Below are 12,756 nucleotides of genomic sequence, written 5' to 3'. Positions count from 1 at the left end.
GATTTCATTAGTCGAATAGCACGACTCGCATCCCTTTCCAAAATGGGTTACTAAAACCAACTCCTTGAAGTTTCGGGGAACACACCTGGACCTCTGCGAAACGGGTAAACTTAGTGTACTTGTCCATCATTGGTAGCTTATCTACCACCTCTGCCCATTTGGACTGCAACGGTGAAGAGAAAACACAGCTTGCCTCATACAAGAAGCGTGTTCAACGAGAGATAACGGTGCCTCAATAACGTGATCTGAAAGCTTCACACATTAATGCGCAAGTCCAATAGAGACTAAGATAATTCAGTCGTTTATTTTTTGAATGTACCGGTCTCCTATGTAAGGGCAAAGCGACAATAGTTGGCTAGTCAACGAATCTTTTGAGATAGGTTTTATGCTGGTTCTAATAAGGATACATCAAGTGCTCGAAACCTGCGTTTGAATCATCATGACAACGACGAGTTAGGTATTGAAATCTTTGACAGTTTCTCCTACCTTGCCTGCGATTTGCGTCTCAGACAGATATAGAAAAAACTTCCCGTAAGCTCTTGACCTATCATCAAAATATGGCAGACCTCGTTGTTCATTTTCACAGCGCGTACTACAGGATTAATGGACACGATGGAATTTTGCCAACCGCAATATCCACTAGTTGCAATTATTGTGCTCCAGGTGTTTTGTATCTACCAGGAAAGATTGTAATCGTTGAATTAACTGATCCGTTAAGGCCACTGTTTTCACGCGTATGCCTAGTGAAGAACCTTCGGCCACAGGCTCAATTCTAGTTTAATTAGTTCGGCTCTGTGTGCCAAAGAGACCCAACTGGAGCTCGTTCCCTCATTTTCGGCAGATAGTCGTAGAGCTGTGCGATCCTCAGAAGCTCGAGACTAAGGTACCCCGTGACAGGATGCAGAAAGTAACGCAAAATAACCGAGGTGTAGTTGGTTGAATAGTTAACACCCCATGGACTGGCGGCATGCAATTAACGGGTTTCCGTTTGAGCGGTGAAACTCCGGGAGGTTACACGTACTAATTCAACCTGAGCGAAATTAGGTGCCCAGTAGCGCAGAAAAACAGGTAGCTTCTTTGGTTGTAGATACCTCTCGGCGTTGGGCGATATAGGTTGCCAAAAATGCAGACGAAACAAGTTCGCGTATGTGGAGCGGGCCATGCCTGCCTGGTAGTCCCAAGGTCGGAGACGGCATCTAATTCGGCCAGCCACACTCAGATAGAGTCGACGTTAGATACATTTAGGATGACATGTAGTATAACCTACACCCTACCATCCTAGCCGTATCGGGCAGGAGGTTGGACAAAATAAATTTAATTAGAGAGTAAGGGGGCCCATTAGCCCCACAACGCCCTCAGCTGCAAAACCCTTACGTGTGAGGGAAAACATTTTGCTCCAGGATGTTGCATTTCGTTGTATGCGTGCTCAAACAACAACTATCTAAATCGATGTTTGTATTTTTGCAGCTCACCAAATTTCATTGTCGACTGGTGGAATACCTTCCTAACATCGCTGAGACCCCTAGATGCCTAGGTGGGGCCCAAAATTTGAAACTGGTACTCTGTGCTCGGCAGCCTGTCCCTTTTAGTCCATCAAGGACATGTCGTAGCTTTCAAGGATGCAATTCCATTGTGCGAATACAGAACGCCAGAGACAACCAACCGTCCGACAGCTTGGATACAACCTTGAATAATTGTGCGATAAAGCAGAGAAAAAACTCCGTGGAGATGGGTTGTATTGACGGAAACTAGGTTTTGCATAACGCCCTAGTCTACCCAATAAACACCTACAGTCGTGACTAGGAGATAGGCCTGAGTTCGAATAGGCATAAGGATATATGTGGAACGATTTGAGGAGAGTGCAGCGAAAAACTACGGTCACGGCAATAGCCCCATTTGGCCGCATCACTTCTAAATACTCAGCGTTGTATGGGCAACCAGGTGAATCACCCCCAATACTAGCTTATTCTCAGAAAAATGAAAAGTGCTCGCACAGATATTTGGAATTTCAAGTAACAGGCAGATTGTTGGATTGCCACCATTTATGATCCAATGCAGCGAAAGTTATGAAAATTCGAGGAAGTTTTTCAAACGAGAGAATTCTCTATATTTGGTGATAAGACGGTTCAATGTACTGGAAAAAGCCATAGAATCTAGTATACCGCTGCTGTTTCCATGGTACCATTGGAAATGATCGACTGGATATGGCACCAGGACCTCCACGAAAGGTGAGTAGGAGTCAGCCGAATGTCGTTGACCATCAGGCAGAGGTGTTAAATGCAAATGGTTCCCCACTTCAAGGACAACAACCATCAAAATATTCTAATGAATCTTCAGCCCATTACCCATACAGATGAGATTAGGAGACCGTCATCGTCAGCAGAGACAGCCATAAAATGATGTTCGAATAGGACTGTGAGATGGTAGGCTACGAAGTTTCTGGGACTGGCGCGGGGCCGTAAGTAGGCTGGTATCCAAAGGAAGCAAACAGGAACGAGGAACTCAGCGGGGTGCGGCTAGAAGAAAGTGTGCAACTAGTGGCCTCGCTCCCACGAGGGTGGTAAGTGTACCTGAAGCCGTAGCGTTCGTTATTTCGTTCACAAACACACTGTGGGCTGCTCGTATCTGCCTTAACGGGGGTCTCCTTAAGATATAGGGGCAAGACAGTTCGCTGCTGAGCAATAACTTCACAGTGAGGTTAGTTCAAGTGCAATAGTAAGCAAACCACACGAAAAAGATTAAGTATATCTCGCGGCGTACATCTTTCATTCGGAGGAATGCCTTCCTGCTAGTCACCACCACATATCGACTGCTGGATCAAAGTCTACAGACATTAAAGTACTGACAATTCTGTAAAGAGAAACTGATGCGAGGATGGAGAATTCGTCGAGAACAGGCTTACAGGGTAAACCCGCGGGATTTGAGGGGGAATCCATGTAACAAGTCACATCAAATAGTCCTTGAAGATTGTTAGCCTTAGTGGACAGGAGATCCCAGTTCTACTCGGGGGAAAATATGTTCATTGGTGCAGATGGTGTTTCATAAAAGAATCGGGATACACGAACTGTCGAAACGTCTTTTGCATAGACTTATCCCTTAGAACGAATTTTGGATGATCAACAGAAAAAATTGAGCCTCCCTCCAGAGACCTGACGAGTGGATGAAGGTGGACATGACGCATTGCAAGGCCACATGCCGTGTGCTCCGCTCATTTTTAATGTTCGTCCACTTTAGTGGATACATTTTTCGAGAAAAGCGGATGAACTGGGGAAACTGTTGATTTAGTAACTTCGAACATTCTGACCCAACCCCGCAAGAAACAAAACGGACGAGAGCGAAATTAGCCCTGCCTACGCAGAACAGAATGGAACTAAGTGTCGAAATGCTGGCATATCTGCAGCAAGTTAGCGGTTTTCTACTCAAAATAAACTGAGCGGAACTGAGACGGCTTCAGGTGTTCGACAATCGTTGTCTCAGAACCATAGCTCGTGTGGGTTGGTGTCGGCGGATCCGTAACGAGGCAGTTAGAAAGCGTGTTTTCGATTGTGTAACGGGTACTTCCATTGAAGAATGTGTCCAGCACCAGAAACTGCGTTGGTTGGGACATGTTTTACGCATGCCAAACCACCGTTTGCCGAAGAGAGTACTGTTTTCCATGCCCAATTCGGAGTGGCGTAAACGGAGAGGTGGCCAACTCTTCACTTGGCAGAGGGATATGAAGGAGATCACGAGACGCTTGGGTGCTGTCGGTACTACTCGCCTTCCAGGATGGGGACCGCGTAATCCCCACTGTACCTTGGTGGAGACACTACAAGATATGGCTGCCAACCGATGTCAGTGGCGTTCTTGTTGTCAGTTTCTATCCAGATTGCCTGAGTGAATGTCTGGAGGTGTAGACACCTCGGAATGTTTGTGGTAAGCTAGCACCATCCACCTTTACTCTTTCCTTTACAAGGCTTTCAAATAAATCATGGCTGTACAGCAGTGAAACATCGGTGTTGAACACTGATGTCATGCTGTCGATGATGATGAAAAACAAAGTGACCATCCGTTTTTAAGTAAGGCTTTTGATGAGTAGCTTTATTCGTATTCTTCCTTAGAATGTTCGTTATGCTTCCCACGATGCAACTTACGTCTTGTTCTCTTGATCTTTGTATTTTTTCGTATCAGCCCGTCTCCAGTAAACATTGATTGTTGAGACATTGTCTCTACAGCCACTGGATGACTGCAGACACTACCACTCCACTGAACCAAACCCGTGGTTCCTATCGTCCCATCAACTCTGTTCCCTGTTGTCTGCCTCACCATACTGATGTTATTATCAGTGTTATGAGACTGTAATCCATTGGTTGGCAGCAAATTCAAGTCGAACTAAGATCCATATAGCACTAGCTCAATGGTCCTTCACCACGTGCATTACCATGGATGTGAACGGAGGACTTTATAAACCCAACATGCTGTTTCAAGCCTATTACAGTGATACGGTCACGGCATCTAGCCCAGAGCACCCGAGAGAATACCAGGGGAAAATTTACGGCTGGTTGTCCGCGCCAAATGTCTAGGTTAAACGGCAATAACTGCTTAATCAGATCCGTTATTCGAATGCCCCTACTCCCTGTAGGATCATCCATCGGAAAAGTGTTATTCGGTGGCTTCAAAAAAGTCTGGAAATGATAGATACAGTTATCTGTTTTGTGAAACACAACCATAAAGTCGGGCCGCGAAAAACAACAGCGTCTTGCAACCATACGTTGGAGGAGTGGTCGGACAAAGCAAACTGCATTAGACAAGTCACATACCAGATTACCTTGGGGGTGGTGGTTTGAGGATAATAATGGCTGGAAAGCACTAAACGAACGTCACCCTCATTGGAAAGAGGGGTAGTCCTTATTGTACTGACCACAAAGTTTGGTTATCTGCGTTGTGATTTCATTCCAATTAAGGCGGCTTGTTGCCCTGAGGTCCGGTGGACTAGCGGGAATCGACGAAGCTCCTGTAACCTACGAAATCGCCAAAACAACTTAGCCGGTATAGCCTTAATGGAACCCAAAAAATGAAGTACATTCTGAAGCTGAACTCCAAAAATAATTCCAAAAATTTGACATAAAGTGTTCTAGATTCACTTCACTGAAGGACACCAGCAAAAATGCAGTTTTGTGTAGTTGTCATGGAAAACCAAAGAATCTTCACAACAACATTAGGAATGACTTGAGTTACGAGTCAGTCATGAAAGACAGGCGGAAAATGTAATCATAAGTCGCTGCCATCCACGGTTGTTTTTGATATGGTATGCAGAGGATGCTAAAAAGAACGGAGAAAGTGCATTTAGGACCATCCAACTGAAAAAAAGGAGAGATTATTTCAGATGATACCGACAATTCAAATCGTATACGATGGAACTCTAGTATGATGAGCGATTTCACCAATCTCCCCGAATTGCTAGAAATGATATTTACCCATGATTTAGACAGCAGTAGTTTGAGTCTCCATATGACAGGTAAAGCTACCGCTCTCATCATATCAAGTACCCATTGCAAACAACAAAAGATGAATATATCTTCATGGCGTGTTAAAATACTCTCATCAACGGTGAACATTCGCTGAAGCGCCGTTTGGCCGTCCCTTGCACAATAAAGCATCGCTCTGAGGGGGGTCCTTCCAAAAGTGTACAATTCCCATCCGGAACAGAGGTTAAAAGCCGCTTTCCTGGGATGTTTTCTTTACTGTACCAACCGAAACCTAAGTAGTGACTGGTGAGTCGGTTAGAGGCGCACACAATATAAACTGGTAATAGTTATCTGCTTGCAAAAAAATGCGACTGAAGTAACGCAAGAAGTCTCAAGTGCACCTGAAAACCGGACTGATGCTGAACTTTCCAGAAAGGCGCATACCAGCAAAAAATCGATGAGCAAGTATGCTTAGAGTGAAAAACTGACCAGTTTACGGTCTCCGAAAAAGTGTATCGTATCAATATTTTCTGCAGGGTATCACAATTCACATCTCAGTGACTATCCAAACTGGTATCGAAGCTAGTTGAAATCACGTTCACATAACAGTCGTCCATCTGTTCTGGCGCAATTATTCTGATGTCTACAAATCTCACAAGCACCGACAACTAACAAAAAAATGTCCAGCAGGTTCCAAAGCGTCCGTGGCGCTATCTGACTGGGAAGTCCTGACAGAAAGGCCAATCGATCAGGACAATTTACTACGCAGCAGTTCGACGCACAGGGCAAAGCAATCATACCGCTCAAGCGTGAACACGTTACGTGTTTAGACATAAAATACGTCCAGCGTACGCTGGTGGACTATGGTAGCACGCTCTTCTAGCATGTCAGATAACCGGAGTTTAAAGACCAGCACGGCCAAGGATACAGAATGCTGAGTAGAATTACCATATAGTTTCCAAAGAAAACCATTTCACATCGGACCTACACTGCGGGGTTGCACTGCCGGTAGATGGGTTAAAAATATGACAAAAAGTTTCCGTAACCAGAAAGATTACCAAAATAAACTTGTTCCCCTGCACCAAGGCAGGTTACCGATAAATGTTCGTTTTCAGTCTGCAAGGTCTCTAGTTATATGAAACAACATAGAATTACTTCAAAACATAGTTCTTAACCGACAAACTTGGTAAGCTCGAAGAAGCTGGCTGAAGTGAAGCATCCACTCGACTTAAGCAAAATTGTTATTCTACGGAGATGAAGTCAACAAGAAGCAGAGGCTAGTATAGTCCCCAGGTAAACACAGAGAAATCGCCAAACAAAAGCTATTAAAACTGTCTCAAACACTTTATAAAATATCGCAACTTGAAAGCCGTTAATCCCGTAATAGAGACTGATGCGGCTGGGTTGTATCAAACCGACAATCATTTGTGATCTACATAAGGAAAATCTTCCGTGTCTTGTCGCAAGGTTAATATATCTGTACCAAAGGTTTGCAGCAAACGCTTAAGATTCCACCGAGGCGATTCGCATCAAGAAAAAGCTGAAGACACTCACCTGGAAGTTTAAATAACAGAGGTAGGTATTCCACAGACATGTAAAAACTGCGATATACGTTACACGATAGCGCGTTGGGAGGAATCCGAAATTGATAGCCTGCAAAAGGGGCCATAACATCATGTCCGCGATATATGCTGGCCAGAACAGATGTTTCACACGCTGAAGGCCTCCGTCCAGTGTCCCGGTGTCTCGAACTCCGTTGTCTGTAGATGAGAAATAAAACAGAAAACAGGAATGTTTAAGGCTGAAATCAGGCCACATGAAAAACGTAGCTAAGCAACAGAGCATGTGCAAGGGTGACTACAAAACCGCAGTCGTGCATCACTATCATCCTTGCCACGGAAGAGTGGATAACTAATCACTTTAAACAGAAAATAGGTTTTGGGACGGCGTCAGGTATCATAAACCAGCCCACTAGGGGGTTCGTATTACTGCGCACCCGTGGGTATAAGTTGGGTTGTTAGCATTGACACTTCAACCAAACTAACTTTATGGTTTTGCAGTGCCTCCTATATTATTAGTCATTGGCTTTCCAGATAATTTATTCATGCAATACTGTGAAAAAAGCTACCACGAGGATGACCACCAAAATTAGATTCATAAAACGATAAAACGTCTAATCACGCGAATTTACCGTAGTACAACTGTAGTTGAGAGCCGAAGGAACAAATTAAATATATTACACGACCGAGACTTGTCGAATTCACGAAAAGATCGATCGCATTCTGAGCAGTAGCGCTAGACATTCAGGGGACTTCGGCAGATTTCGCGGGTCTCTCAAAACGACATATGCACCAATGAGGGCTGAGGTTTGTCAATCAGTACAGTATATGTGATAGTAAAGGAGAACCGAAAATATGTTGGCACACAGTGATCCCTAAAATATCAAATAAGCACTTTATGGAGGAGCTTCTGAGCCAATCCGCGTCGTACAACATAATATCTCAATTTTTATTAGGAGCCCGTAGATGTACCAACTCAACCAAGCTTCAGGTGACGACTGAAATCTATCAAAAAACCTATTCACCACACAGCTGAGAGGAATTTAGGGAGTTATTTCGAACGAATTTTACCGGTTCATCCGTAAATGAATCTATACTTTCAGCGATGTGCAACTTGGTGTTAAAACAGGAGGTGAGGTTGATGAAAACTCGGAGACAAAGCACACTTATAGGCTCAAGGTGATGCGGATAGCACGCCAAGACTTCAGCAACCTTTTCAGTAGTGTTGGGTCAGCAAAAATACCATTGAATGTCGTTTGAACTTAAACATGGAGGATCTTTTGCGCACATACGGGGAATACGGCCGATATTATGTTGGGTTTCGCCTTAAAAAATAAACTTAGAAATGAGCGAATAACTCTACTTGCCGACAAGCAGGAAGTACGTTTGACGAAATCCCAGTGGCTACGTCTAATCAATGGTCCCTAGCAAGGACGATGCGTTACTGGACTGTAGACGAGGTCTTGGCAACTTTGCAAGTTGTTTTGAGTCGATAAGAATACAGTAGAATTATTCCACAGGTCAAATCAAGATTGTTACCAAATAGTTTTGTCGGCAGACTGACCACTGTATATTAATATTTTATTCATTTATTTAGTTGTTTTTTCACGGATGGATTACGTGACGAACAACTTATCTTAAAATTTCATCTGAATCGCTAATAACCAGGTCTTCGTATGATGTATCAAAACAATCCAGGCGAATCCACATTCAAAACCATATAACTGACTTCTTCGGCGTTGTGTATACACTTGAGGCAACCACTTTGCACAGCTTGCCTGATTGTCATTGGGGTAAGGTTGAGGTTTCCAGCAGAAAACGAATACGCACAAAACTGATGGCGTAAATGCTTACAAACAGAATATACTGACGTACAGTGGTACGGAAAAGAGGTCACACAAACATAGGGAGGGGATGCGATCATTGAGTAACACAAAATATAACAATAAAGAATTGTGACTTACAGAGGAAAAAGCCGATGAGGCACGTTGGAGCCATTGTGAGCTCATCCAGAATGAGTTTCTTTGAAACTGTCATCAAGGAAGCCCCAGGCAATTTCTTGTCAATAAAACAGTAGAAGAAGTGCATGAGACAGCCTTGAAACGCTCCATAGAGGCCTAGACTACCTAGATGAAAAAGAAGAGACAGAAACATAATTCAATTTGAACAGGCAAAGCTGAAATTCAGTTTGGCAACACAAAGGATAGAGTAGCCTGGACTTGGAGTCTAGTGGTATCGAGAAACAACAACTGTTTCCAGGTTTAACGGATAAATCTGCTGGTGATCAGCTCTTCGAAAGTAAGCACAACACGCGCTACCAACGAGAAATGCTGCTGGCAGCCTCGGACTGTCTTCCAACAAGCACACTTGGAACTTCGACAGTTTGACAAGGATAAATGCACATTGTGATTCCAACCAGGATTAGGCGGAATCGGAGTTTCCCTACATGGGTCTCCNGCTGCAAAAAGCAGAAAAATATGGTTATGCTAATCGTACAAGCGGCCTTAAGTTGCAAGGAAACAACAGACCGTGTAACGTTATGCTTGACAATCAACTAGCGAATGTCACTATGTTACGGAATTGGATTCAAACCAAATGAGGAACAAAATCAGTCCACTACATCATATCCTATCATTCCATCTTCGTATCCTATCACAAGCCCGAGGACTTGTAGAAATCGATTCTTTGCAATGTGCTTTCATTTGTTACTCTTGTTCTCAAACCAATGTTTGTGAAACAGGTGCGTCGGCGTATGTTTAAGATGGCTGGTAGACAGTTAACGCCGAACAAGCAGCCCAAAGAAGCTGACAAAGAATGATTATGTATAGAGACAACACGATAGAATATACTACGCAGAAAGTCACTGTAGTGCTGAGGACATGAGGATATACTGTCAGCTCATCAGTACCTGCATTCTAAACGGGCGCGACACTCCCAGGTTACCGTAGGATCTAACAGCCGAAATAACTTATCATATGGTTGGCTAAGACTCAGTTTCTGCGATTACCTCTCATAAGAAGGTCAGCAGTAAAATTTCAGAACCAGGTAACTAAGGCGATAAGGCTAAAATGCGGGACGGTACCTTCCATTTTACCGTGACGGTGTGTGCGGTTGTGGCTTGCAATAGTTTCACAAGCTGTTGATGTTGAACACCAAAATAGTTTATATAACACACTAGGATATCTAACTAGCACCAGCGAACATTAACTATAAAGACGGGCATCATCTATCGGACTTCGGGAATCTAAGCTTAAGTCAAGATTAGCCGACTTACAAACTTTTCTCGCATCGATTTCTGTTCTGGACAGAAATCCTTTTAACCACGACTCATTCTTCTGCTCGGGGGTCCGCATGACTGGCATCAGAGCTGTTTCTTGCACCAAAATAGTCCCATGATGTGGTTTCGACATATGATGTCTGATCTCCTCGGCAAGGATTTCTCCGACAACCATCATGGCACCGGCGACTATGGCGTCTTTGAGTAGCGGATTGTACTTTCGACCTCGGGTAAGGAGGGGCAGACGTGTGATCCACTGGAAAGGGCTGTTATTTGCCCACGCTCTCATTACATCATAGATTAATTACAATACAGCTCCTTGCCTCTTACTTGTCCTCTTCGCCGTGCTGAAAACAGAAAACAGTATCCTCAAAAGACTGAAGAAACTGAGAGTCCTGCTGTATACCAAGGACGTTCCGCTGTTGGTGGTGACACGCGATAAACGTAGTGTATAGTTTGATATTACGTTCATGGAGCTCATTGGAACTAATACAACTTCCAATATATGTAAAACGCTCCACAATCTGGAGTGCCTCTCCATGGACTGCAAGTCGCCTGTTCGGTGGCTGCATATCCAGTAGCATGAACTTACACTATGTGGGTGCAAAGTGTATACCAAAGGACTTTGGTCTGTTCATCCAAAAACACTTGCACATTTTTTTTTCGGAGACTAGAACGATGTCGTCTGCAAATTCACGTCAGAGGCTATGTGAAGACCAGGGTTTTGGATTAGAAAATAGGAAGAATAGAGTGGGCACCTCTGACAGACACAATTTTGTCTCCGGAAGCTTCTGGAGAGTTCTCTGTATACTCTCACATGCCAGGAAGTTTGAAAATACGAGAAACTTATTGTGTCCGCAAACTTCCGGGACATGCCTTGATGGACAAGTATGTTAGGGATAACGAACCCGCCAGCTGGGTCGGATACATCTAGGTGTCCTGACCATGTAAAACATACTTTTCATAGCCATTAACGGGTCATTCTCACTCCATATTTTCGACTCATGTACAATCATTATTAGATGATTAAGGCACACATTACATTCTTCTATTTCGTCTTCCTTCTAATCTCGACCTGGAACCACTCGATCCTCGCGACAATCTAGTCGTCTGATAAAGAAATGGAACATATTCCCTTACCTACGACTTTCGATGCTGATCTTCATACACCAGATGTCATAACAATGGACTCATTGGTTTCATACCTTCAAAGCCTACATTAATTCGATCATGCCTGAAGGTTCAAATGAACTAGAAACTCTCATAGGTCACACTGACCATACAGTATGACTGCATTGCAGAATTTACGGGCTGCGGTTCTGCAATAAAATTGTCGGAGAAACTTTACATTCGTCGAAAGAATGTCGTGTATGCACGTCACCTCTTAGCTATCTAAAAACAAGAACCGGGTCAAGATGTTGACCGATTCGTCCGAAAACCGAAGTTGTTTGCTAAAGACTGAATTCAACGCAGTATCTGCCGTGGAACATACGAAACGAAGCAACCCGAGATACCTCGATAATGGGACTACAGTCGAGCATCATTCGGAAGAAACACCCAATATGGCATGAATTAGACCTTGATGAAGCTCACAAAGCCACACAGGCTCTCGATCATACACAAAAATAATGACGGACAATCTGTTACTTGTTCTGTGTTTACCCCTTCGTCCTGCCACCACCGAAAATACGGTTTCTACCGCTACTATTAAAGAATCTGTTGTTGGAAAATAGGACATTTTCAACGCGTCTGTAGATCCAAAACCCCGAAGTATCACGCAGGTGTAGCTAAAGATCTAACAATTCATTGTTCTGAGGCCTTACTCCCGATTGCCTACATAAACTAAAGCAGATATTTTGGTCAACGGCGTTGCGTTCCAAGCTCTTATTGATACTGGCAGCTCCAGAAGTTCCATTCTCCATCAACCCTACACCCTTATAACTGGAAACTAGATGAAAAATAATAGCCATTCAGCTGTAGGACTTTTTTGGTGTCTAGCTAACATGCCACCAGAAGAAAGCACGAGGGTTGGGATACTACCAATCGTTGACAATGGAAGTCAGCAGGCAAAGGTCGGGTTCGAACCACGGACCTTCCGGTCAGTAACCACTGAGCCATCTTGCCCTCATTCCTGTGCAGACGTTGCCAGACGAACTGCACACGGGCAAATATCAACGGGTATCCAGTCAAGCGATGATACATCCACCCGGTGACTTAGGACGATTCCAGTCACCGAAGATCTTGCCACCAGAGGTGTGCCGCCCGAAGCGGGTGGAGAGTGATGGGGCTGTTGAACCAACCAGTGCTTTTATTTTGAATTCTTGTTTTTGAGACAAGCAGGTCCAGTGTGAAAGTAAGAGCAGCTTGTGGTCCTGCTTGCTTCGGAGTGCGGATAATAAAGGCAACCATATAAGCTGGGTGTCGAGGTTTGATGGTTAATTTCGAGATGCCTGAGGATGTCGACGCCGGATGA

At 44.0% G+C, this 12,756-nt stretch overlaps 1 protein-coding gene across 1 annotated transcript; it reads right to left on the bottom strand.

Annotated features, from left to right (window-relative positions):
* Positions 1 to 4,843: 4,843 nt before the first annotated feature.
* On the bottom strand, positions 4,844 to 10,629 carry T265_07530 (hypothetical protein; the record flags this gene model as incomplete). Its single annotated transcript, XM_009173075.1, has 4 exons — positions 4,844 to 5,301; positions 7,002 to 7,207; positions 8,971 to 9,132; positions 10,281 to 10,629. The coding sequence occupies 4 exons, from the start codon at positions 10,570 to 10,572 to the stop codon at positions 5,251 to 5,253; spliced, it is 711 nt and encodes a 236-aa protein (XP_009171339.1).
* Positions 10,630 to 12,756: the final 2,127 nt, after the last annotated feature.

Source organism: Opisthorchis viverrini, assembly GCF_000715545.1.
Source record: "Opisthorchis viverrini unplaced genomic scaffold opera_v5_172, whole genome shotgun sequence".
NCBI classification, from domain to species: Eukaryota; Metazoa; Platyhelminthes; class Trematoda; order Opisthorchiida; family Opisthorchiidae; genus Opisthorchis; species Opisthorchis viverrini.
Note: the sequence above shows the minus strand (reverse complement) of the source record. Positions and strands in the feature narration are given on the sequence as shown.